General features: G+C 39.0%; 2 protein-coding genes across 2 annotated transcripts in view; one reads left to right on the forward strand and one right to left on the reverse strand.

The window, feature by feature from the left end:
• fancm (FA complementation group M) overlaps nucleotides 1–26,999 on the forward strand; it is a 38,367-nt gene that overhangs the window by 2,781 nt on the left and 8,587 nt on the right. The window contains exons 5-13 of the mRNA XM_073484167.1: nucleotides 16,996–17,127; nucleotides 17,459–17,591; nucleotides 17,754–17,846; nucleotides 18,051–18,152; nucleotides 18,548–18,726; nucleotides 19,386–19,592; nucleotides 19,676–19,916; nucleotides 20,034–20,182; nucleotides 20,969–21,136. Of these exons, the coding sequence (XP_073340268.1) occupies nucleotides 16,996–17,127; nucleotides 17,459–17,591; nucleotides 17,754–17,846; nucleotides 18,051–18,152; nucleotides 18,548–18,726; nucleotides 19,386–19,592; nucleotides 19,676–19,916; nucleotides 20,034–20,182; nucleotides 20,969–21,136 (1,404 nt within the window). The remainder of the gene's footprint in view (nucleotides 1–16,995; nucleotides 17,128–17,458; nucleotides 17,592–17,753; nucleotides 17,847–18,050; nucleotides 18,153–18,547; nucleotides 18,727–19,385; nucleotides 19,593–19,675; nucleotides 19,917–20,033; nucleotides 20,183–20,968; nucleotides 21,137–26,999) is intronic.
• Nucleotides 1,178–11,241, reverse strand: soul3 (heme-binding protein soul3). Its single transcript, XM_073483414.1, has 6 exons — nucleotides 11,175–11,241; nucleotides 10,811–11,047; nucleotides 5,625–5,719; nucleotides 3,786–3,927; nucleotides 3,469–3,652; nucleotides 1,178–3,270 (listed from the first exon to the last, which is right to left on the reverse strand). Exons 2-6 carry the CDS (start codon nucleotides 11,043–11,045, stop codon nucleotides 3,099–3,101), a joined length of 828 nt encoding a protein of 275 aa, XP_073339515.1. The 5' UTR covers nucleotides 11,046–11,047; nucleotides 11,175–11,241; the 3' UTR covers nucleotides 1,178–3,098.

Below are 26,999 nucleotides of genomic sequence, written 5' to 3' on the forward strand. Positions count from 1 at the left end.
TGTGTTGTAATGGAAACTGATGGTGTTACTTCAGGGCTTCAGTTTTATTGGCATTCCACATAAATTGAAGTAATCTGTCCCAATAGAATTCCTGTTATTCATAACAAATGTGCTGAAGTTAACAAGGACAAGACTCTGTTTTCCCAGCAAAACAGATGCCATGTTTAAACACACAAGCTCTCATATTAGAAAAATAAAACCGCTAATCAAGTTCCTTACGTTAACTCCTATTAGCTTGTTGTAATGTAATGTATTGTATAACAGGCTGCACTCTGATATACAAAAGTGTGTGTGTGTGAGCCTTAGTGAGAACTCATCATGTTACTATGCTCCAGTAACTGAGCACCAGTTCTCCTCATGAAATAGGTTATGCTATGTTTCAGAACAAAAGTAGGGTGTGACCCTTTTTGTTTGCCACATTTGATCCCATAAAAAAAGAAAGGAGTACCCTACAGGGATATTCTGTAGTACGTATACAGTACGTGTAGATTACTAGTCTGAAACCTTGCATGTGTTTCAAGGCTGAGTTTAAAGTTGGAGCATTTTTTGTCTTATAAATCTTCCCAGCTGTTGCATTGGTAAGAATGCAAATTAACTACATGTATAGCTGTAGCTGAGGTGGTAGAGCCTATCCGTCTATTACTTGGAAGGTTGCACGTTGAAGTATCTGAACCCCAAATTGCTTCTGATGGCTGTCCCATCGTTGTGTGTGTGTGAATGGCGAAGCATAGAAATATTGGCGATTTGGATAGGAAGCGTTGTATTGCTCCTGAATGTTTATGTGAATATGTGAATGTGACAATTGTTTTAAAGTGCTTTGAATAATAAGTAGACTAGAAAAGTGTTCCATTTCCATCAAGCCTATATTGAGGCTACGAAATGGCTAAAATGTAATATTAGTTTGAATAAAATATCTTTTTTTTAGGCTTCTTAAATGACAAATTACTTGTGTTTGAAAATTAAACTTATTTTCTCACACCAGTATTTTATTTTGATAAGCAAATATTTGTAATTTGTAGTAAGATACTTTTCGATGTTTTTGTTTGTATCTCTGATAGTCAGCTAATACATTTTTAATGAGTTAGTTCTTCTCCCAGTAGAACTTGTGTGTTGTCTATAAGAACCCAATAAAACTCCTAAAAGCTAAACAAAAAAAAGCCTCACTGTAGATTTCAAAGACAGGAGACAAGTACGTTTTTATTGAACAAAGAAAACCACAGTAGCTTTTGTTGATGCACTTGATTTTCACAGTACAGCACATGTTTGCAGAACACTAAAAAAAAAAAATAATCAAAAGACAAAGGAAAAAAGTTGAATCATCACACTTGATGTTCCCATATAACCAGGCTCTTAAAGGGAAAACCAACCAGAATCATGGCTTTGCAAGTGTTTACGCACTACAGTTATATAGAGTATCATGCCAACTCTACAGTCATTTAATGTAAAAGAAATTCTTTGGATTTGGTGTCTTGACTTAATTAGGCAACCTTCCTAACCCAATACTTACTTTCTTAACTGTTAGTTTCTTTCTGTTTTTCTTTTTATTTTAATTAAATAAGATGAAACCAACTGTCAAAATTTAAGCTCAACATTTCACTTTTACACATATTTAATATGCTTTATGCTTGAATTAGTGCCCACTTTAGCATTTCATAGGATGCTCTTTTCCTGATAAATCCTCACACAGTGATGATTTGGCTACTTTACCTCCAGTTTTTTTTTACTAGCAGCCAAGCACTAAATATACATTTCCAAATATTCCTATATCAGCGTGAACTCTAGGTGTTAGCTGGTGTGACGCATATCACTCTGTATATGTTGCATATGAGATAAAGATACTTATTTCTCTCTGACTTTTTAGACTCTCTTTAGATTGATGATAGAACATTAAACAGCTTCAACTTAAACAGAATTTAGCTTTCTTATATCTATTTTTCACTGTCTCTACTCAGTAGCAGTGGCTTTTGAATAAGCGAATGCTTACTCACCATTGATGACACAGAATAGCAAGCAGAAAGAAGTACAGAAGAAATTTTTTTTCGTGTGTGTGAGAACAGACTTGAAACATTAGGAATACATTGAGTTACCTTAAGAGGTATTTGATTGTCATTCAGCAGTAAAATCTGTGAGTTTTTCAGCGTTTGGTTTGGAGAAGTGTGACATTTGTTTCTACCTCCTCCCTGTAGCTGTACATTCATGTTTCCTAAATGTAGTGTCACCTATTGTGTTAAGAGCTTATTTATGGTAGAAGCCACCAGTTCTGATCTGGATGTTGTTTTATGGGGTTGTGTTGCATGCTGGAGATTCCTTCCCCAACCCACCATTACCAGCAACTGAAAACCCCCTTAGATTGGTTAGGTTAGTGGCCCGGCAAATGTAATACCTGACTTGTTGATTGTTGGTTATGTGGTAATTAATATTGCACTTATTGTAGAAATCAAAATAACTGGTTAATGCAGTGTGACTGGCATCACATAGACGTGTAATCTCTAGTGCAGAGTTAAAGAAATAGCGGATCAACAGTGACAGTTGCAATTTCCTCAGCAAACTAGAGAAGGACGTGTTGTGCGTTGACCTTTACCCCACATGACAGAACACTGTAGCTGTGCAACAAACAGAAACAGAGCATATAGATAAGGCTGTATGTTTACTGGGAACCTGCTTCTGCTGTGTAAAGACAGGCTGTTGCATGTTTCTGACAGCACTCAATGGCTACCGCCTTCACAAGAGCGCAAAGAGTTAAAACTAGTTTTAACAAGGGGGCACTGTGCCTAGCAAAGGGTTTTTTAAGTAGGAGATGAATGTTATGCTTCATCTGAGCATCTGGGTTGATATCAATGAGAGTATGGCAGTGGTTTCGTTCAGAGGATCTATCTAAATGAGCACGACTGAAAATTCACTGAGGGTTAAGTCAAGGGCAGATTTTTCTCCCAGGCCCTGACTGATCTGGAGTGTGCTGGGCTGGTGGTCAGTTCAGGTAGAGGCGGTGAATAAAGAGGATGTTGCATCTGAGGCTGTAGCTGGGCTGGGGCAGTGTTAGCGGATTCTTTATGAGCCTCACGGGTCACAGATGGGATGCTGCTCAATTATCTCATCTCTCAGGGTCGCTCTAGGAACCAGATCTCGTTCTGGCGCTGGCTGTGTGCAGGGTTGGTGTAGCCGGCCACAATGAACGAGTCGGTGAGACACATGTCGGTGGAGTCTAGAAGTTCTGCCATGGCGTTGATCTGATCAATGATGGTCACTTCGTTGGTGGGACCGGTGAAGGGCCTGGAAGAAGCAGGGGGAGTGGTGCATGAATATTTCCATGCCGAATCCAAGGAGGTAAATCCAAGCATTAATTTAAGCATCATTTATTGTTGATAAAAAAAATCATTGTTAGTCGTCAGTGCTGACAAGAAGAGGGAGTTCATTTCAAGTTCATCAAGAAAAGCAAACATGTTATTTTTTATTTTATGCTCTACTGACCTTGTGTATACAGTAGTGCTGGGCCAGATCTCTATGATGATCTCGCCGTCAGTAGGCTGTGGGGGCTGGGCCTGATGCTCAGCGGGGAGGAAATACGCCACAGTGACTTCATGGGAGATCACAGACTGGTTCTCATTTGTGCGCACCACTGTGACGATGGGGAGCGTCATGCCCAGGTAGTCACCTAGGGATGGCAATTGTCTGTCAGACTAGCTTGGAGATGATCACCAGCAAATGAAAATACAAGACAAGGCTGGAAATTTCAAATGCCAGTACCTGATAGTGTGTGGTGAACAGTCCCTTTCTTGTGGACTTACCTGTGGAGTTCTGCTGGCAGATGTATTTCATTATCCTCATGAAGCCATAGCAGATGCTCTGTTCATAAGTGTCCTCACGCATTCTTATACAAGCCCAGTGGCCCTTTTCGTACTGGCGCTTCTCAAACTGCAGCTCCCCACACTAAAAAAGTACAGATGACGAAATAAGAGAAGAATGAGTTACAAGTTTATTTCATTAATGCCGCATTAAATTGAATTAAGTCTTATTTAACTGTTTTCTGTGACATTTGTTAGTATAATTGGGAAATAGCATTGAGGATGCCAGAAAATGTTCTGATGAATGCCTGGAAAGCTGAGCTGTCTACAAAATGTGTAGAAGATGCATCCCACACAACTGTTACTTGCAATTAAAATAATTCAAGACATGCTGCATTTAGGCCTTGTGAGTGCACTAAAGGAGTGTCTTATGAAGTGTGTGAGAGATTTTCACAGAGCTTTATTTGGATGGAAAACATTTCTACAAGGAGAGGTGGTGTTTACTGTCAGTAAATATTCTGTTGTCTTTTATCTAATGATAAATAATGTTTAGGTAATAGAGGTGCTTCAAATGAATGCTGTAGAACTACTTTATTAGATATTTACACAGATGAATCAGTGATGAAAATAATTGTCTATGAATCTCCACTTGAGCTCAGGTGTATGACCTACAGCTTTAAGACTGCTTGCTGTCAACGTGCGCTGAAACCTGCTCTAAGCTCTAAGAATAGGGTGTCATGATTGTCCTTTGTTTAACCGGAGTCTACGGCCAAGTTTTAATGAACTAATTAACTCAAGTTAAACCAATTAGCCCTCTTAATTTATATGCCCCCTAAGGAGTTTAGAAAGCTTATTGTATTGGGTGGCACGATCATCTTGTTAAAAATGAATAGTTGATGCATACTTGCACATGAGATCTGTATGTTATTGTAGACCAATAATGATGCTGTTGGTGTTTATTTGATGTCGACTGAGAGGTCGGATCTGTTTGTTGTTGTATGTGCAATCCAAGATGTTAAATGCATCTCAGCATTCTAAAATCAATTTGTTATTGGTCAGAACAAGAAGATTAAAGGTTATTCAGGCATCATAATGTCACACACTGACCTTAAATGAACTAGGGTTGGTATATTCAGGACAGGCTCTGTTGCAAATCAGGATCATGTGATCTCAGAATTTGCAAATCCAGCTGCCTCACAAGGTAATGTGATTTGGGCAGCAGTGCTGCTATCCATGTTCTCACGTGACATGAGAGTGATAGTTGGTGGTAGTAATGGACCTCTAATCTGATTTGCCAAGAGAGTGACAAGAAAACATGGAGGAGGAAAGTGAAATGGGGGGAATACAAGTTTAGGGAGAAGGAATTGTTACTACAGGCACTGAATTTACAGAACAATTACTATATCTTAATACTGTTAGACTGAAGATAGCCCTATCGCCCACGACCAGTTCAATCAAACTTAACTAGAGGGCCGGAGAAATGTCTCTGGAATAGTCTACCAGGAAAAAGTTCAATCTCATCATTGAGAGTTATTCCTGTATCGTTGTTGTTTTATGTCACTCATTGCTGTTCTAATCAGCTACTCCAGTTTGGACATTTGCATTTAATGTGAGCTTTGTGGTCCTGCGGTGTGGAAGGTTTTTGACCGCTACTCCTCAAATATTGGGTCGTCATGTAAGGCCTACATTTGCAGGTCTAGTCTCTGGTGAAGACACACTAATAATCTACTTTAAACTAGGTCACTGCTACCCAATTTTATAGCTTTTCTCTTGTGAAAATGTAGAAAAACAGGGTGACACAAGTATACAGGTAATTTGTTGTGGACAAAGTCAGATAGATACCTTCTCTTTGCGTGCTAGGAGGGTGAAAGGGACTTGTTCTCGGTTACTGCGTCCATGGTTGTTGCTGGTTAGTTGTTGAATAGGCTCTGCCATATCTGTCAACAGACAAACAACATGTGGTTAAACAGTGGTTACAAAATAAAAAAAAAGTTTTTCCCTGGCTGCATACTGTTTCATGTAAAGGTAATTTAAATATATTAAAGCAGAAGCTACGTGTGACCTCTCATACGATTTCCACATGCTTGGAGTGTAAACATTCTTCCATAAACCTTTTTCTGTTCACATCATATTAACATTTGCAGTCTCCTGTCTCTAATCTGTATAAAACGTCCCCACTTCCTGTAATCTGCTGGCAGGCAGTGTTGGTGGTTTGTGTGAGAAGAGGTTGCCAGATGGACAGAGTGCTGTGCCAGGATGTCGCAGAGTGTAATGTTTATTGGAGCTGGTGGAGAGAACATTGACTAAAGCTGCCCAGGGCCAGGTATAGACTGGTATTAACAGAGAGGGACAACCGCAGGAGCCAATGCTTTTTTAAAATACTGAAGCATATATGACCTATTACCCACTCTTTTATGATGATGCCCATGTTGGTAGATTTAATAATGGCACTATGTTCCATTGTTGAACTGTCAAATACAGGGCACTTGAGGTAAACCAAATTAAATCACATTTTGTCAGTCAATATGATGGAGGACAGCTGGGTCAGAGGGATCTGTGTATTTAGGTGATCAATCCTTTGACAACGGACCAAGCTGTGGTTTGGTGTGCGTGCGTGTGAGAGAGTGTGGGCTCATGTAGCAGGATGTCATGATTAGGAGCAGTGGCACAGCAAGGTTAATGACCGTGTATATTTGACAGTAAAATATTACCTCCCAGTTTTATGTGTGTGTCTCCAATATAAGAGACAGGGAAGGAGAAGAAACACCACAGCTTAAACCACTGGATGGTTATCTACCTGAAGGGCTGCACGCAAACCCCAAGCAAACTCATCAGTTTCTATAGCAGCAGAATAGTCAACACTGACCACCCGGTCAACAGACACACTTGTTTTTGTGCACAAGCTTTATAATCAGTACAGGGCTGTGGTCAGACCCCACTTTCAGTCTGGCTTCTGTGCCACAAACCTCTGGTCTGCAGTATTATTTTTCCATCAAACTGACACCTAATTGTCTAGGCATTGTTTTCATAATGTCCTTTCAACAACTACACTTCCCGTGAGCTTCAGACTTCTCCTTTATAGGCCATTTATGCTTTGTTAAAATAGGAGTATTCAAATTTTATCAGCAATAGTTGACACAGATTTAACACAGAATTTGAGCAGAATAACATTATGCAATGTTTGGTCTTTGCAGAAGGGGGCCAATGATCTCGCTGTTGCTCTTTTTAGGCAACTAATCATATTTTAGATGGGACAGAACTCATCACCCTGGTAACCAAGCTTCTTCTATTTAATAAATAATAATAACATACCATGTGAATTACATTCTTTATGTGTGATTTAAAAGAAGATGCTGATGTAGCAAGCCAGAGTTCCTCAGATAGGCTGTGATATGTCATAACAGATACATACAAGCCCATTTGTGGGAGCAGATTGCTGGGAAACTGAATGTTGCTGGTGTGAGTTGTTGTTGCTTGTAAAAGCTGTGCAGTAAACGCTCTGGTAAAGGAGTGCTTTTCTCTCACTGCACAAGCACTTCATCCCAGGGTACCCCGGCACTTTTCTGCGAGAGAAAAATGCTTTATGGACACACACTCCTAGAGTTCAGCTCCCTGTAGGAAGTGTTGAGTGTGCATTCTATATATGGCTTTTCTTACGTGTCAAATTACATAATGCAATGTAATGCACAGCAGTTAAACAGGTGTTTACAAATAGGAATCTAGTTAGAACTACTGCGACTGTCAATAATCACCTGTGTACTAACTTTGAACACGTAGTGTTTTATTGTGGTTTCACATTTGATGTCAGTAGATAGACTTCATTAAGTTGGACCTTTGCTTCAGGGACAATGTGGGGTGTGTGTATTTATGCATGTCATAATAAACTTTGACACCCACTGCAGGGAAGGTCTAATGCGTTGACTGGCTGGTATTAACTAGGGCCAATAGAGGCACTATACGTAAATGGGAAGAGATGACAGAAACATGCTCATTCTTGTTTTCTATTCATCTGTTTCAAACACACCGATATAACTGAGAAACATCTGCATCATCCCAACTTTTAAGATTAGACTGCAATTAAGTAGGATCTGTGATACTTGGCATAAGGCAAGTTCAGTTTTGTTCTGTTCATGAATTTCACTCACTCACTTGAAAACACACATTCCATCTTGTTTACAAGCTAGGAACCCTTCATGCATCCTCAGCTGTTGATGGTATCTGCTTCTCTGACCTCATGAAAACGAGACATGAAAATCATTCAGTCTTAAAAGGGCATTTGCACTGTGCCAATAGGTCGCACTGCAAGAGTCTATATCATAAAATTGTATGGATGAATCCTAAGTGGCCTAGATTTGTGTTTACAGCCATCCATTTTGCTGGAGGCTGCAATGACATGCTGCTATGGATACCATTTAAACAATATATGTGGTAGTACTACAATTAGTTGGTAGCTACAGTGGAATTTAAATTGTGTTTGTAGTCCTGGCCACAGTTAACCAATCAAACAGCTCCATCTGCTAGCACAACTGAGCTCCTACCTCAGCCCTGTCCATCCAACTCCATCCCAATTAGAGAAAAGGACTTTATCGTGTGGCCTTGGCCTCTGTCCTTGGCAACAGTATTAGTAGACTTAGCCGCTGCAACGTCAGTACCAGTACAGGCAAGGTAGCTAATCCCCCTCCCCTAGTCTGAGAGCCCCAGTAGGTGATTTTGTATTAACTCCTCAATTAGAGCTTGGGTTTGAGGGCAGAAGACGGACGTGCCAGTCTGTGTTACTGGATTCTAAGTGAGAACCCAGTCTGACGACAGATGGGGGTGCTTAACTTGAGGTCAGGACAACCAAAGGGATTGGAGAGTAAAAGAATGACGTATACACAAAATAATGCTTATTTTTTTGGACTGTTCACAAATAATCCATATTTCCTAGCCTTTCAAATGCCTAACAATTATTTAACAAAATGTTTAAGGAAAAAAAAAATCACTTCTCCTGACTTACACTATAAGCATGTTAAACTGGTGATGAGGGGTCACACAGTGCTTGATTTTAAGAAGATGCAAGCCAACAAGGGAACCCATTGCTTACAAGTTATACTATACATAAGCTGATCTAATAGAGAGGGCTTTGATATTCATTTTGTTCAACGTTTTTGTGCCCTACAACACACAAAAACACAAATCTGACGTGTTTTGAAAATAACATTTTATTGCTGTGAAGCGGGAATTAAAATGTTGAAGTTTAGCCAGTGTCAATGGGCCCATTGTTCTGGTCTGTGTATCCAAGATCTGTGATTAGCATTGACTTGGAAGGTTCCAAGTTCACAACAACTGCTCTTGTTGTCTCTAGCCTAGCATGTCTGGACATCTATGGTAAAATGAGACTCCTGGAGCTACATGTCGACAGAAGTGATCATTGATTTAACGCACAGAAAAGCTAAAATTTAATTTGGGTACTTTTTAAGTATATTTGCCAACAATTTTCCAGAGAAAATGTTGTAATGGTATCAGTCATTTGAGATGAACCAATGGAAAGATCAGTGCCTGAAATCAATTCCTTGTTTCCCCTTGGTTTATGTGGTTTCAAAAAAACGTTGTGACTGCCAAATTAATTACTTCAAAAGCTATGTTGCCACTTCAAAATTAACACAACGGCTGCCAACAGCAAATTGGACTGTGAGGACCAATGCTGTGACAGGATTGCCAAAGAAACCGCTCGACTGCATGCTCAAGTCAGATGCAAACACCCGATTGCTGTGTCAGAGGCAATCTTTCTAGTGTAAGGGTTGCAAAGCAGTTCAACGTTGAGTGTCCTGACTACATCTCAGACAGCTTGCGAATAGATCATGCACCAAACATACAAACTAATGGACATATGGAGCAGCCAGGGTTTATCACAGGCAATTTTATTTGGTAGGTCACTGTTTGCATATCCCAGAAACAAAGCACCTTTTCTACTGGATGCAGCGAACAGTGTGTTTACTGTGATGATGTGCCCTTTTCTTTTTACTTATTTCATTGCGAGGTTGAAATTGAAATCAAATCATTTACAGTACTCTCAAATGCCAATGCTGCTACAGATATTCCACACTGTTAAACCATTCATTGCTTTTTGTTTGACAACCAGTGACTTTGTATTCCTCACAAAATGTAAGATAAAAGTGTATTTTATTTCAATTTTACATTTTTTTTAATGTTACCTGCTAGACACCGCAACCTCTAGTATCACTATCCTATTAACCATACTATTACTGCTTTAGGAGTGCACTACACTACAATACCACACCTTTTCCCCCATGCTATTGTTCTGTCCTATTAGAATACTTTCATCTACAAGCAGAAACAGTTATTTGCTTTTATAGGACTGATAACACAATTCATCATGGACTGGATCACTGTTCTTGTGATCTCTTGCTTTCTCTGCCACACTGCTGTGTGACAGAAGGCTTTCCTCATTATTTCTACTAAGAGGATCTCCAAATTTTCATGCAATTGTTAATAGATCACTAGATCTCATCTGAGAATATGTTTGCAGTTGAATTGTGGAAGTATTTGTAGATGAGCTCGCTGTCATCTTGTCTGATTTTGCAGACACTAAAATAATAAACAAGAGGTCCCATGACCTCACATTGTGTTTACCTTGCTGTTGTTATACAGCTGGGCCATGTTTCCATGCTTGGAGTTTAACTTTTTTTTTGTCTGTTTTGCTCCAAAGTTTGGCCTTGCAGCTAATGTATTGACTCGTTTAGTTTTACAGTTGAAACTTTGACTAAGGGGCAGGGAAATAGTTTTTCCAAGCTGGTACAGGTATGTCTATGTGTGTCTCGGTTTGAAACTAGGTCAATGTACATGGCGGTATGCCTTGAGGAAGTTGAACCAAAGTAAAGTCAGACATGTCAAAGTCGAGTGGCTTTTACTTTTTTTGTAATATAGAAGTGAAAGTTTATAACCCTAAAAAGAAATGGGATTAAAACCTTAAAGTCATTGTGCCAACGTTGTATTTCTCGACGTATTTATTATTATTATTCTTTTACCTTGAGCAACTTCCACTTGGTGTCCCCTCGCTACGTCCTGCCAGTATTGCAGCAGTCGGCCATCGTCTTCCTCCATGGTTTCTGCCTCTTCTTCCAGGCTGCCGTTCCCCGAGTCAGACAGCTGTTCTTCCGGGAAAGACTCCAGGTCCTCCAGCGTGATCATCCCGGACTGCTCGGGCCCGCTGCGGTCTCCTCCACCGCCGCCGCCGCTCATCTGACAGCCGCCTCGGTCCATTTCTGTTCGCAAGAGTTGTTTAGAGAAAAAAAAAGCCCTCAATGGGTTGCCTGGAAATTAATAAAAAAGAAAGAAAAAAAGCTTGAATCGCCGCTGAAATTAGCTTCGTTTAAGTGTTAATCTTCGGACCTCGGTGAGTTGCCTGTCCAGATTGGACCCGTCGTTACTTTCTGGTAAACAAACCAGACACTACGCTGCTTTCCTCGACATATTCAGCCATATTCAATGTTACATCTGACTCAAACGAGTCATACACCTTCGCCGGGTCTACTTTCTATTCTTAAAAAAAAAATACCAAGAAAGAAGTCGTCTCCGTCAACTGCACGGAGCAGCGCGACGCTTCCCTCTTTGTAGCCCGGGATGAATGCGATGTTTAGAGACGAGGACGGACCACGTGACGCTGCGGCCTCACACAGGCCCCGCCCCTTCCTGCTGCCCGAGAAGATAAATACATGAGACCCCCACCTTGCCGGGCACAGACGATTCATCCGACAGTAATCCCAGGAGGGTCAATAATAATAAAAGTTCTTACATGTCTCCTATTTAATATGTGCTGCGGTCCATAGAGCTGAGACGAATGATTATGAGACATAAGGTTGGATTTGGTCTGCCAGATGTTTCCAGCCAAAACAAAATGAATAGATTAAAATTATGATATGAATCACTGTTTGCATGCTTTAAAAAAACAACTAGTAAAATGGTCTTAAAATATGTTAAATCCATACTTGGCAATTGTTTTTCATAATCTGAACAAGGCAGGCAGAGAGACACCAATAAGGATCGTACTTTGAAAATTGATCACCTGGATTGGTTTTCTGACTTCGTATGGTAATATTATGCATCTGAACAACATTATACAACAGGTGCTTTCTTTTGGCCCATGGTCCACCATTTAGTGTCAGTTTTTAGCTTTCGAGGAATTAGTTTGGTCACCCCTTGCTTATACCATAAGATATAAGAAAATACCAAAGGCAACTGACAGCAACATCTGTCAATTTCAAATTGCATTATTTTGTGTGACCAAACCCAAAGATATTCAATTTCTAATTATAAACAGAGAAAAGCAGCAAATTGTCTTATTCGAAAAGCTGGATTGGCAGTTGTTCTGGGTAGAAAATGGCACTAGATACTGTGTTTTCTTTATTTGAATTATTTTATTATTTTTGTATTTTATTTAGTTGACTTTTTGGTTATGTTTTTGAGATAGTTGCTCTAAGTCATTCCAATGCATTTCCTTACTTAATGTAAATCCCTTTATCCCAGCAGGGAGCAGGTCGAGAGTGTGTCTGCGTGACAGCCATGACTGTCTGTAGGTGTAATAGTAGAGGGAATACAGACCCACTGCAACAGACTGTAAAATAGACAATGAGCTATGTGGACACAAACACCAAACCCTCTTAAAAAGAGAGTTGCTTATTCATTTTAAATAATTATGCCTTATGTTCTTTGTCTTGTTTCATCTTTTTTCATGTTTCATTATTTTATTACTGTCTTTTATTTCGGTTGATTTACAACAAACATTTCCACTGCGAGGATAATAAACAAAGCTGAACTTGTGCACTAGGGGACAGACTAAGCAGGATTTCCTCTGATCTGTGACGCTCAACAGCCAGCAGCCATGTTGCACCCTCCATGTTGCACCCTCCAACACGCACGTAGAGAGTGATTATATAATCCTCAATAGTCTGTGTGGAGTATTCTTCATGTAAATACACACATGCAAACACAGACACATTTGCACATATACACACGACCTACAACACTATAGAAGGGAGGGATTGACCTAATAGACCCCCTGCCTGGCTGTAACATATATACATCTATGCCATTGTTGTGCTTTGTCTTTATATCTTGTCATAATAAAACCTCACAGCCACATTGTAATTGCATTTTGATTTTTCGACAGCCCTTATAAATGAAATAAGAACCCTCGCATTAACAATAGGGTTTCATCGTTTATTAATCAGATTAATCATACTGTAATTTCCACTCTTCATTTGAGAAGAGCAGGCTGTTTTTTTTCTTTCCTCATACTTGTCGTTCCTTAAAAGTGTCAGTTATTGCAAGGCTAAGCTTCATCGCGCAGACACACAGATATGTATCAAGAAGTCCCGCCATTGTTGACATGCAGGAGTGAGAGTTCAGCTCAGTGTAGGTTCTGTTATTAATAGCTGAACACAGACTGGCTTGTTCACCCACTCCCCACGTCACTTAGCTCCATGCCCCCTCAACCAATCAACCGCTGGCCCCCACTGAGCATGCTCAGTGAGGCTGCCGTCAACGATGTTGTCATTTGGCACACGTCCTCTCCTCTCCTCTTTTTAATAATCTTACTGGCTTTTGGAGTAATCCAAATCCAACCTTCACTTCATGTTTGTTTTACTATTTTTATGAGACCCTTACCCCACACTACCCTATGTTTGTTGTTACATTATTATTTTACTTGTGATACATTACTGTTATTATTTTAAACAAATGAGACCATGACTGAAAAGAGTCCCTCTTTCTGTGATATTCTTCATGATAGTTTTTTAGAAGTGTTTTTCCTTCTGTTTTTTTGCTTTTTGCCCCCTCCTCCAAATCCTCCCCCCATCTGCTGTTGCCTGAAACTCTTGCTTTATTTTCAGGGGAAGAACAGTGATTGTCTCCCTGTTTTGCGCATTACAGCAAATCCAGCTTTCACGACATCTGACCTATTCTGCGAATGTTTCCTGAAAAGCTGGGACACTGTGTTGAACAAATAAAAACAGAATGCACTGATTTGTAATTGTTTTTTGACCTGTATTGATACTATACACTGACAAGATATTTACTGTCACAATGATAAACTTTATTGTTTGTTGTTTGTTGTCCTGGTATGGTAGGTGGATGAAATTAAAATAAGTATAATATATATATATATATATATATATATATATATATATAATGTCATCAATCATTCTTTTGTAACCATTTCACGTAAGACTTACGCAGCAGGTGTTAATTGTATCATTTGATGTAAGGATTAATCTAATTTATCTTTTCTCCACTTCCCAACTGTTGTCTGTCTTTCTCTGTACTCCCTTCATAAACATAAACATTTACCATCTGTTTATCGGTTATTGTGACAGGTTTTTCATGGCTTTATTGAAAAATCTCCTATTGCAACAGCACAAAAAGGTATAGAAACTGTAGGACACTTCAAGCTTTTGTGGTTTTAATGTATTCCTCAGAATGAATGAACAGATGGCTATATAAGTAAATGTATTGGTCAACAAAGACTAATACTCCGATAGCACACACGTCTTTCTAGATGACTCATAAATATACCTCATACATGGAAAAGGTAATTGAAATAACTATGTTTCATAATCAAGTAATCATTTAGATCATTTTTCAAGCATACATGTCTAACAAACTTGAATTTTTGGGGTGTTTTGGACTGTTTTTGGGCAAATCAAGACGTCACTTTGTGCTCAGGGATATTGTGATGGGCATTTTCCCCTGTTTTTCTGATGTATTATAGACTAAACAATCAATCCTTTACTTACAAAAACGTCAGCAGGCTAATTAATAATGAATATAATCCTCAATTGCAGCCTCAGGTAAAAGTACTCGGCAGGCCCAAATTGGACCGCAGAAAGCTAGGATTTGAACTAGAACTCAGTTTTTCTTTCGGCACTTTCTGTCATTTCACTCCACATTCCAGCCAGACAAAAATAGCAACCTCAGTAATCTGGTTCTGTGTAATCTCATAATCTGGTCCAGTCTGCTGCGTACACATTCTCTCATTGAGCTCCACCTGTCAATTCACTACAGTAGGGAGAGAGATTTTGCTTTGTAACCATCTTCAAGTTCAAGTTCAGACATGCACATACAGTAAATCATACACAGAAGACAGAAGACTTCATGTTGCCATGTTTAATTGATTAAAAATTGTAGAATTTGAAGTATTTAACTGCAAGTTTCCTTTAACTCACAAATGTATTTCTCTTATGTTGACATTTACTGAAAATCTACAGTCTTTTCTGGTCCTTCCGGTATATCTTTACCTTTGTACCCAGTGCTGAATTAAACCTGCACTGTGCAACTAAATCTCCTCGTTCATCTCATCCCCTTCAGTGGTCCATCATTGTCTACACCTGTCCTAACTATGTTTGAATAGTTTTGTTAAAAATGTCACCAATAAAGAAACATACATTCACATTCACATGTACAGTACAAACATGTACAAGTACACACACTGTACATGTGTACATTTACACAGATTGAAAGCATGACTTGCCTTAGAGATTCCAGAATCTGTTTTATAACATTTTATAACATTTTGTATTACAATTTCTTTAAAAAAGAAAACAGAGGAATGAATAGTCGGAATTATTAATAAAAAATAAATATCCTCCTCATTCAAATAATCCTCTTTCTGTCCCATACACTAAAAAACTCACTAAAAAAGTAAACTCTTTATAATCTCACTCCACAACAGAAATAAAGTCCCTGCAGTATTTCAAATAATGGCATTGCATCATTTCACTTAGCTATGGTTTGTTGATAAATCTTCTTTAGCGATCACTTGTTAGGTCACTGTTTTTGAGTTTGAACCATATCATATGTGATGAAGCACAGTCCCAAAGAGATGAGGTGGCCTCGTTATATAAGAACATTGAGGGCTAGGTGATATAGCTGTTGATGTTTTCTGAAAGGTCGGGGGAATTAAAGGCTGTTATTTAAGTCTTTGCTTTTGTCTTCATAAGCTGTGTGAAGCACACTCACATTTCACCTCGGACAGGCAGGCTGATGTTTAGCAGAAATTGGGTTGACCGCTGAGTTTCCTCTTCGAGAACAAAGCTTCAAATTTGCATTTTTTTCCACGTAAAAGAGAAAGAAGGTTCCCTATTCTATTTTATCCTATTATTATTGTATGAGCACTTGTTGCTCAGAGAGATGGTCAAGGTGTTTATGAAATATATAATAAAAAATATCTGTGTTAAGACAGCTGTGAGGGTAAGCCATCTTACTTTGAACTACCGGTTCATCAGAAGATGGTAGAGTGGCTGTAAAATATGTTTTACTCAAATAATCAATTTATTTCTATTGACAACTTTGACTCATTGTGAATGTCTTTTTATGTCACATGCAGCAGGAAGGTCTTGTGTTTGTTCTCATTTTGTTCATTATGATGCTTGATTGCCCAACAAAATAAAAAAACCCAAAAAGTTTAATATGTATTATATGAAAAATGAAAATAAAATCCATTTATATACCCTATAATGTATACAATATTTTAAAAACATGTTTAGAAATGTTAAAATGTTGCCTATATTATTATAAAACTAACTATAAATTTGAAAAGTGTTTAATATAGACCGACATGTAGAATTCGGCCTACTTGTCGAGTAATTTTCTAATTACATTTTATAACACAAGTATAACTTACAAATCAAAAGAACTAAATTGCTTGTCACCTGTTACAAAATCTCTCTTTTTTATGTTTTACTTTTTTATGAATTGATTCCAAATGGCAGCCCACTTCTTCTTTCAGACATCCTTTTATCCTGTTTGGTTTCTAGAGCAGCAGCTCCACACAGCTGAAATTGAAATTGTAATGACCCTGTCTCTGATTATCTGCAGTGGTGAAGATGAATAGATTTGTTGAAATTGTCTGTTTGAAAAACTGCTTCCATCTCTCCTCCTATTATAAGGAAATGAGGACAGGACGAAGAAAGAATATTTTAGTGTTATTATGTGTCTCTCGTTGAAGTAAGACTATTATTCAGTCAGTGCAAATCTGTTTACTAATAGAGGTAACACCTGCAAATCTCAAAGATTCACAGAGGTCATGCATTTGTGTGTGCCTGTGTGTCTATGCGGATGCACTTAGCAGTCAGTCAGTCTGATGCATTACACCTTAAGACAGGAAGTGGCCTATTATCGATGACCCTGTGTATCTGTTTGTTATTCTTCCTGCCAGGTGCTGGAGAAATTCATGTCTCGTCTGGTCCAGAACCGGGTGATGGCACACAAAGACCTGCGGACTCTCAGCAAATACCAGCTCATCCTCGCCAGGGATCAGTTCCGCAAGAACCCACCGCCACAGATCAAGGCACAGACTCGGTTCTATGAATCATTACGTGCTATTGTGTGAAATACTGTTTGCTTGAGTATACATTTTTACATAATATGATCCTGCTGGTCCTCCTTTTTAAGATGTATGGAGCCCCGGATCTGACAAAAATGGGAAAGGTTATCAAACAAGTTAAAAACATACATACAAACACACACACACACACACACACACACACACACACACACACACACACACACACACACACACACACACACGTGTTGATATACATAAAGCTTAAAATTTTGATTTTTTTTCTCCTGTGGTCCTACCAGTGGTCTTGTGGACTTACATGCTCTCCTCTCCACAGGGTCCACAGCAGGGAATGCTGGAGGGCGACTTTGCCCTTTGCATCAGTCTGTATCACGGCTACGAGCTGCTGATGCAGATGGGGCTCCGGTCGCTCTTCTTCTACATCCAGGGAATCATGGACGGATCCAGAGGTCGGTCACCTTGCCTTCAGGCTTTCAGTGTATTTTGTTGCACTTTATCCACAGATACATGTGCTGCATTAGAGAGCATTTCTTCATCAGTTCTTCAGTGCACCTGGGTGTATTTACACTCATAAATGCATAATGCTGAAGTGTTTGCTTTGTTTGGTTCAGAGATGTCTAGGGCCAGAAATGAGCTGCAGCGGACTCCCACCTTCATGGACCTTTACCATGAGATGGAAGCAATGTTTGTGAAGCCATCTGCTGGTAACTGAACTATAATTCATGACACTTCAGTCACATTTCTGAGCTGTTGTATGTAGTTGGTTGAGGCATTTTGATGGGAAGTATCTGGATACCACTTTTGTCCAGTTAAGAAAATAAATATTTCAATATACAAGCTACTTTAAAATGTAGAAAATAATACACAGCCCCTGTTTGATTAACACCCTTTATGATTAATACTTCTAGGTCCAGATGAGCCATTCGTGTACAGTCACCCAAAACTGGAGAAACTGGAGGAGGTGGTGCTACAGCATTTCAGACTGTGGGCTGAGAGCTCAGCAAACACTGGTGATTTACTTATTATAGCAGTGCAACTGATATGTGACTCATACATGCAGTGATCGTTCTGTGTTAGAGCTGAAATATAGTCATGTTCCACATACAGCAAAGAGAAAGCATTGAGTCTTTTGTTGACACTGTTTAACCTTGTTGCTAGGCTTACATTAAAGATGCAATAGTGAAGTTTATTGTGTGATGTTTACGGCCTCTCCGTGAATCCCAATTTAATTAACAGCTTCACAGTATCCAAACGGCGTTTCGAATCCTATAATGTTTGATGAGGGTATGTTTACACATAGCATATTAAATTTGCAGAGGATCACAGAACAAACAGGCACACTGTTCGTTAAAGCCGCGTCAGTAATCGGCTCATACTGTGTCTCTCCTGTCTCATTAATGTACAGGTTCAGGTCCTCAGGAAGTAAGCACCCGTGTGATGATCTTTTCATCGTTTCGTGAGAGCGTGCAGGAGATCGCAGCTATGTTGAACCGCCATGCTCCGCTGATAAGGGTCATGACGTTTATGGGCCAAGCCTCAGCAGGGAAGGGAGTGAAAGGCTTCACCCAGAAGGAGCAACTGGAGGTAGAGACTCTATGACTCATTCATGAATTGAGGGCAGATTTACAGTGAGGTTTAAGTGAATTAAGACTTTAATTTAAGTTTTCCTTGGTTGTGCTTCCTGAAGTATTGTGAGCTTGCTCCGCAATGAAAGGGCAATCAAAAGGCACCACTAAAGACACTAAAATACCATTTCACAATAATTTTACGGAGAGTAAAATTACTATAATTTTATACCCAGTTTATGGTTCATCTTTCATCTGGAGACTTAATTGAAACTTCTTTTGTGTCTTTCTTCTTGTCTAATTTGTGGTACTGAAGAAATGTATCTTGTAAACAAGCAGAAAAGTGGGTGGATGGGGATGTTTTCAGTGCTGGTTGCTTAGCACTGAAGCTTCTCTGTCTGCCTCTGTCTACAGTCTGTGCCATTTTCTTCTAAATAAATGACGCAGGGATGACACTTGGATGTAAATGTACATTATGTCTTGTACGCACAGCATTTACTAAAAATAAACCAAACCATCCTTAATATGTTATTAAAAAGAGGCATTTTGTTCAGAACGTTCGCACAATGACCTCAATTAAAGTCACTAGCACAGGTATGTAATTGCATACTAGATACACAAGTGAAAGCGTACTTTGACAATTTCTTGCTTTGTTTCTGCTGTTCACATGTGTTGTAGGTGGTGCACAGGTTCCGTCAGGGAGGCTTCAACACGCTGGTGTCGACCTGTGTTGGGGAAGAGGGGCTGGATATCGGAGAGGTGGACCTCATTGTATGCTTCGATGCTCAGAAGAATCCCATCCGCCTGGTGCAGCGAATGGGACGTACTGGACGTAAGCGGCAGGGACGCATTGTTGTCATCCTGGCTGAGGGACGCGAGGAGAGGGTGAGTGTTTAACATTGGTTGCTCTACCAAATGCACTTAACATTTAACACCCATGCCAAATTTTAAACCTTTGTGTTCCTCAGACCTACAACCAGAGCCAAAGCAACAAGCGCAGTGTGTACAAGGCCATTATCAGCAGCAAAAGCGGGTTCCACATGTACCCCAACAGTCCCCGTATGCTGCCTGAGGGGGTGAACCCCACCCTGCATAAGATGCACATTACCTGTGGCCAGTTCGACCATCAGGAGAACAGCAGGCGGTCTGTCAGGGGTCGGAGGTCCCACTCTGAAGGACGGGCCTCACTCATCCACCCTCAAAACCTGAGTGAGTGATGAAGCAGGACTAGATTTTGATTATTCAAAATGGAGATGGAGAAAAAAGCTTTTTTGACTGGAAAAAGTGGACATGGTTTTCTGAGTTTGTGTGTGTCTGACGTGTTAGTTTGCCAGGGCAGCACAACATCGGACGGGTTTCTGAGCAGTACTGAATATTCCCTCTGGGCGTCCACCATGAGGCTGGAGAAAGATGAAGCTCATCCAACCCTGAAACAGTCACACTTCATGACCTTACCGACTGATCTACCACCTCAGGTTACTTTCTTTATTTCTTTGTTTGTTAGTTTCTCTCTTTAACAGGTTAAGAGTACCAAACAATGGACGACATGAAGATAAATCTGTCCCATTTTGAGGCTAGCATACACATCCATTCCATGAAACCAACAGACAATATAAGTTAAGATCCTTCAATAATGAAATAATACATTATAGATACATAGAACAACCTTTTATTCAGTAGTTTACAAAAAAAGTCGATGGGCCAAGAGTCATCAAGCAATCGAATTTTAACATCTTTTAATCAAACAGGCACATTGGAAGTACTGTAACATAATTGATATCTTGGGAAAGGAAAGAAGACTTTAAATTCAGATATATTGAATAGACCTCTCAGGTTTGGATTTGTTTGAAGCCTGTAATGGTTCTGCAACTCTGAGCAAATCTGCGTTGGCTCCCGCTTTTGACATAATACAGTGGCAGAGCTTCAGTTTTCCATGATATAAGCTGTCTAAATCTTAAAGATCTCATATTATGCTCATTCTCAGGTTCAATTGTTTATTTTGGGTGTCTACTCAAAAATGTTTACATACTTTAATGTTCATAAAACACATTATTTTTCTCATACTTTCCATTGCTGCAGCACCTCTGTCTGAACGCTTTGTTTTAGTGCCTGCCACTTTATTCCTGCCTGTGTCTGGCTTGAATATATTGTTACTTTTTGAACAGTATTTTATAACATAAATATAGCACAGCAAATTAAAACATTATACTGTATATTATATGACACATAACTTTTCTATGGTGTCATTTCATGTCCCGAAGGAGGAAGTTTCCAAAAACCAGAGACCAGTTTCCAGAGAGCTGTCTTTGTGGGAATGGAGACACTGGCAGCACAAATCGCTTCCCACCCATATCGTGGATCATTCCCTCCGCTGCCACCACTTCATTAAAGTGATGGAGCTCATAGATGGCATGAGAGAGGAAAATGAGGTGAGAACACGAGGTTAATGTATGATTATATTGCTGTGATTTAACTCTGTGAGAATCAAGAATGAAGCAAATGTAGCCCTACGCTGCGTCATAAAGGTAAATAACCTCAAAAGTCTTACATAAACGTTGCTTCGTTTCTTAAAAGTGTTTATGCAAGAGAAGAGCAAATTTTATAAACTCACCAGGCTGAAGGGAGTCAGCTGAGTTGCATGTGAAGCCACGATTGTGAGTTACTACATTCATCGTTTTGACCTGGAAGGCAAATTCCTGGCATGATAAATAGGCTCTGTGGTAATTGTGGTTTTAGTTTGTTTGTCTTAATTCATTTATCTTCAACAGGATGTTTCCAGGCTGCCCCTCCTCTCGTCTTCTTTTCTCTCAAATTAGATTTCACCTAAAAAACATTTAAAAGGAAATAACATAAATAGCACTTTTGAAATCATGGACGTGATGAAACACATAACGCTGAGTAACGTAATGCTATTTTAGATCAAGATGTAATTTTAGTGATGTGTGGCAAAATATTTCTATGGACAGGCGAACTAGAACTTTTCTCTCTCAGTCATAATGTTGTTAATAGATCAAGGCTGGATGTTTACAGCTTCAAAGCTCATATCTAATCACTTTTTTTCTGACCTCACACCAGCTTGGTCTGCGGTCTTAACTGCTCATCGATGCCAATCTTGTTTTCCTGGTAGCTTGAATGGATCAATTATATCAGCAAGGTCATCAGATCTACTAGCTCTGGTCACACAACAGTCGTTATAATGCCTAATCTACAAAACGTCTCTAGCAGTGAAATATGTTTTACAAACCACGCTGTGTTGATGTGTTACCATGGCGCTGTTTGATAAGCAACATCAGACACGTAATTTAGCCACAGGACTCCTCCATCGCTCTCTTTTTGACCTTGTTTACACTCTGCCAATCCCCCCCCCCCTCACATTACACACCTTTGCACCTCCAAATATCTGTCCGAGGAGTGTTCCAGGCCTCCTGCTCTCACCATCTGCTCTTTCACAAGATTGTGCCATCGATAACACCCCCCGACTTTGTCCAAATCCTTGAAATTGGGTCAGAGATTATGGTAAAACTGACTACTGGCTGAACTAACAAGTGCAAGGGCTCTTATTACTTTTTTTTTTTCGCCCTGCAGAGTTAGTCTTGACCATACTTGGAAAGCAGGGAATTATCCCACCTGTAAAAACAAAACCGGATCACTGGGCTAGATGGCAGCTAATGTCTCACACGCCTCCAGGGATGATATCAGGTCATGAAGGACCCAGTGAACAAAGGATAACTTATTTTCCAAAATTTGTTCAGACAAATGAGAAAAAACAGCTGACAACATTCTGTCTCCAAAAACTATATTTAATACCCTGTAAAACTCAAAGGGGTCAAACCTGAACCTCAAGAGGTGCAGGGACATTTCCTGTTTTATGGCAGAGACAATGATTTTTATTGGGTTTTTCTTCATTGTCTATTATTTTCTCGATTAATTGATTGTTGCATAGTATATAAAATGTCACAAAATGGTGAAAAAGGCCCCAAACTTTAGAAAAAAAATGCAAAATGCTCCTGTGGTAGCTAAAATGTGAAAAAGCCCTTCCAGTAGCCTTTCTGCGCGCTGGTGCCCCTTTTAGTTTTTTCGCCCCTGCCCGTTTAAATATCCTGAGTCAACCACTGATGTCCTCAAATATTTTGTTTTGTCCACAACCAGAAGATATTTTACTGTGGTGGTGGAGTGAAGAATTCAGAAAATATTCACATTTAAGAAGCTGGATTCACAGAATTTGTCTTAATAAATTACTCAAATTAATAATTTGGCAATTAATTTGATAGTTGACAACTAATCGGTTAATTCTTGCCACTCTAATACTGCGTGTGTTGTGTTTGCGCTGCAGTTATTAGTTATTCAATAAACAGGAATAATCGCTAATTTCTGTGTGTTTATTTGATATACAGTAAATGATTCTGTGAATCTTTGCAACACAACATGTAGATGTTTAGAACTTGATGTTAGTGTTATTCACAGTATGTTAATAATTTTACATTTTTGAATGTTTTCAACTAAAATTAATACATATTGTACCTTTTTAAAGTATCAATACTATGCAGCAGAATGACCTCTTTCAATGTTTGTATTATTACTGTTCATAATGTATTATTATTACTGCATATACTGTTGGGTAGTTTATTATGTAACAATGCATAATTTTATAAACAGATAACCTTTATTTTATGGAAACTACTAACCTGAAAAGTATCGAGTAACTGCAGCTGTCAAATAAATATAGTGTCCATTATGTGCATCTGAAATGTAGTAAAGTTGAAGTATAAAGTAGTAGGAAATTTAAAAACTACAGTGCTTAGTTACAGTCGTAAATGTAAAAAGATTTTTAATCTGGATATGCGTTGTAAGTTATGCATAAATAATCATTGGGGTCAGTCCATTTTTTATTCATTCGAGTGAGTGCTCTGTTATGAGGAAAACATTTGAGATAGATTTAATAATGGTTTTGAAAATTCCTGGGACCAAACCTGGATCATTGTATGTCAAAAAGAATCATTATTACTTTCCACCAATTTAAACTAAACTCCAAAACCAGTTTCTAATGTCTGAGATACAAACAAACTGCCCGAAAAAAACAAACATCCCTGAAAGAAGATTTTTTAAAATTAATTAAGCTTTTTTTTGTGTCTTTTTTGTCTTCCCCTGGAGTGTTGGTTTGCTAGAATTTGACAGATCCACCGTCCTGAACAATACTCCTATTTAACATTCACTAGACATCCACAGTTTGTGCAAACAGACGTGTTTCCATTAACACACGAGCAGCCTGTTGCTGTTGTTCCACTCATCTTTACTCTGAGAGGGAGTGCGTCAGCCGGCTTACTTGCTCGGCCTGTATTTGCAAGGAGGCCATCAGAGGGACAACAAAAAAAGAAGTACTTAAATGAAAGGCCCAGCTTTTTTTCCCCTTATGAATCTTACCAGCACATATCCCACTTTAACAACCTTGCACCACAGAAGCCATTAGTCTTATTTGAAGCAATTTTCTGTCTGGGTGAGTTCCAAACCATGCTGTGCTTTTCATTGTGCTGCCTCTTTCTCTTTGTGATGAGGGGACATAGAGCAGGCAAGCAAGTAGGCAGGCAGACGACGGGCCTGCTCTTCTGTGATTATGTAACGTTTCTCTGAACTGTTACATAAAGCCAGGAAGCTGGAAGTAGGTCGGGCCATTATGACCTACATGTAGAGCGTATTGGGCTGAGGAGGGGAGCGGGAGATCAGAAAACAGATGCAAAAACAAAAAAGATAAAAGAAGACAATTAGTCTAGGTTCAAATACAATTAAAGTGTCACCAAATTATAGGCTTTTTGTAACGATCGCTCAAGTGTGTTTGTCAAACAATGATATGTAATGGACACAGGATATTTTTCTATTCCATAATCAAATTTATTGTGCACCAGCGCACTGACACGGTAAACTTGCTGGGAATTAAATAATTTTAAATAAACCCAAGTATCTTTTTCAGCGTAATTATTTCTTAAAACAAGAGTTTTCATATGGGTCCATATCGGGCAACATGTACGGCAATACCATATGTGACAGGCCAATATCGGCTGATAATATCGGCTAACTGATGTATTGGTCGGGCATTAGCTTTAAGTAGATGGCAACTTGTCTAGCCTGACTGTCTGATGTCAGACACAGCCCTGTACTCTTCCTCTCAACCTTTTATCTTAATGTAGATTTACTGATTCTTGCATTGCCATATCAGGGCCTTATATAAGCCGGAATTTACACGAGAATTCATTTTTGTTTGCAGTCAGTAACTATAGCTGTTTCTGTTCTTTGCCATATTTGCAGTAGGGTCTAATGCTATTAATAAAAAATAGATATGCGATATGATCATGTGATTTTTGCTGGGGTCTGGACCAGACAAGCATGTTCTCTTACATCTGGAGAATATGATTCAAAGGATGGAGGATCTATGTCCTAACACATTTTACTGTTATCAGGGGCATATTGTGATTTTGATAAATTTTGATTAATTGCTTCGGCCTATCTTGCAGTGGAGCATCATGTGAATCAGGGCAGCTGGGGTTGCTTCAGTCGACCAATTTCTAGTAATTTGAGCTGTAGCATGTTTGGAAACAAAGTCACGCAGGCTGATTAATACGGGTGCTGCATTCTTTTGTGTGTGTCTTCGTTATTGTAGCGCGGTGAGATAATCAACGGAGAGGAGTTTCCACTTTGCTGCTTCCTTCATCATGCAGTCTGAAACAACAAAAAACCCTCTGACCTTTCCAGCCTCTGCAGCGCTCTCTCTCTCTCTCCGTCTTCGTCATCAAGTTTATTTCAGTCTGCTACATCTCTAGATCTACAGCCTTAATCTGATCATTAATTAATTGTGCCACCAGGGGTTAAGGTTAATCCTGTGGGTATTGAGTCTGAGCGTGTCAAGAAACTCACAAGAAATAAGATATTAAAATGTATCTTCAAGGGAGGAACACGATGAAGCATTCCCTCAGTCCAGTGCGACTAAATCCTTGAATACACAAAAGCTTCTGTTCCATTTTCCATCAGGATCGTGATGTTTAAAGGACGTGCTGTGGCCCCGGTCTCTGTGCAAATTGGACACAGCTGAAGTATACAGAAGTTTTTAGAATTTGTGTAAAATGTATCACTCAAGAAAAACTAAAAGATTTCTGATTTAGGGTTGTCCTTTTGCAATATTTCACAATATAAGAACTCTTTCTGTCAAGACCTGCAGTTCTCTTCTGCTCATGGTCAGTTTCACTTGATATTTCAGGTGTTAAGATCAACTTGCTTTATTGACATTTGGACTTCACACAGGTGTAAAAGCGCAGGTGATAAACATTCATAATTATGGATGTCAAATAAGCTTCGACAATGAGCAAGCATGCACAATACCAGGAGCCTCGAATTATTAAACTGAAATTATTCATTTTAATACTTACATTTGTGGAAACTGCCATGTCTCTAAAACTGAATGACGTGTTATATCACACAAGCTATCACAATCACTAGATTAAAACAAAATCTAATCTATTCATATATTATTTTGGTGTTTAGAACCTGTTTACTTCAGTAACAGGTTGATTATGATCCACTGAGAAAAACTATTTCTTGATTTTTACATGTGAATAAGCCCATAGTTTACATGATATTTTAGAAATGCAGATTTTAAAGGAGTTTAAGGACGTTTAACTAGTGTCAGAAGACCAGTATGGGGAGAATAGGAGTTACAAGTACCTAAACAACTATTTCCAGTAACATGTCACTTTTCAAAATATTACATGATTTTATTTTCAACAACTCCTGTCAACTCCCGTTGATGTATTTTTTCAACAGGGAAACATCACTAACAATATTTGTATTGTATTTTAATATGTTTAAAGTATAAATAGATTAATTTTTTTTAGCGGGAAGCCTCGCCTGTCTTTAGTATTCTGCCCTTATTGAGAAATGCTGAATGTTGAAGAGTTAATTACAGCTCTCAGCTCTCAAAGCTGCGTTAACCTCCAGTTGTTGTCTCATAAAACTATTTAGGTTAATAGTCCAAATGTGAAGAAATAATTGTTCAAGCGTTTCACAGTTTTCACAGTGAACACTGCAACGAGCAGGAGTTATTTTAGATGATAAACCTGTCGCCACTTCTGCTTGTCGAGTGGAAAATAAGACACGTTTTAAAGTGAAGTGGTTGGCTAACATGTAGTATGTCTTTAGTTGTAAACAGAAACTTGTGTCTCAGATGCAGAAGGAATCTCAAACACAGCAATCACTTAACTTGTTGTCTGTCCATGCTGAAGATTTCAAAAGCTGTTGCATAAGCGT

Source organism: Pagrus major, chromosome 16 (assembly GCF_040436345.1).
Source record: "Pagrus major chromosome 16, Pma_NU_1.0".
Taxonomy (NCBI): domain Eukaryota; kingdom Metazoa; phylum Chordata; class Actinopteri; order Spariformes; family Sparidae; genus Pagrus; species Pagrus major.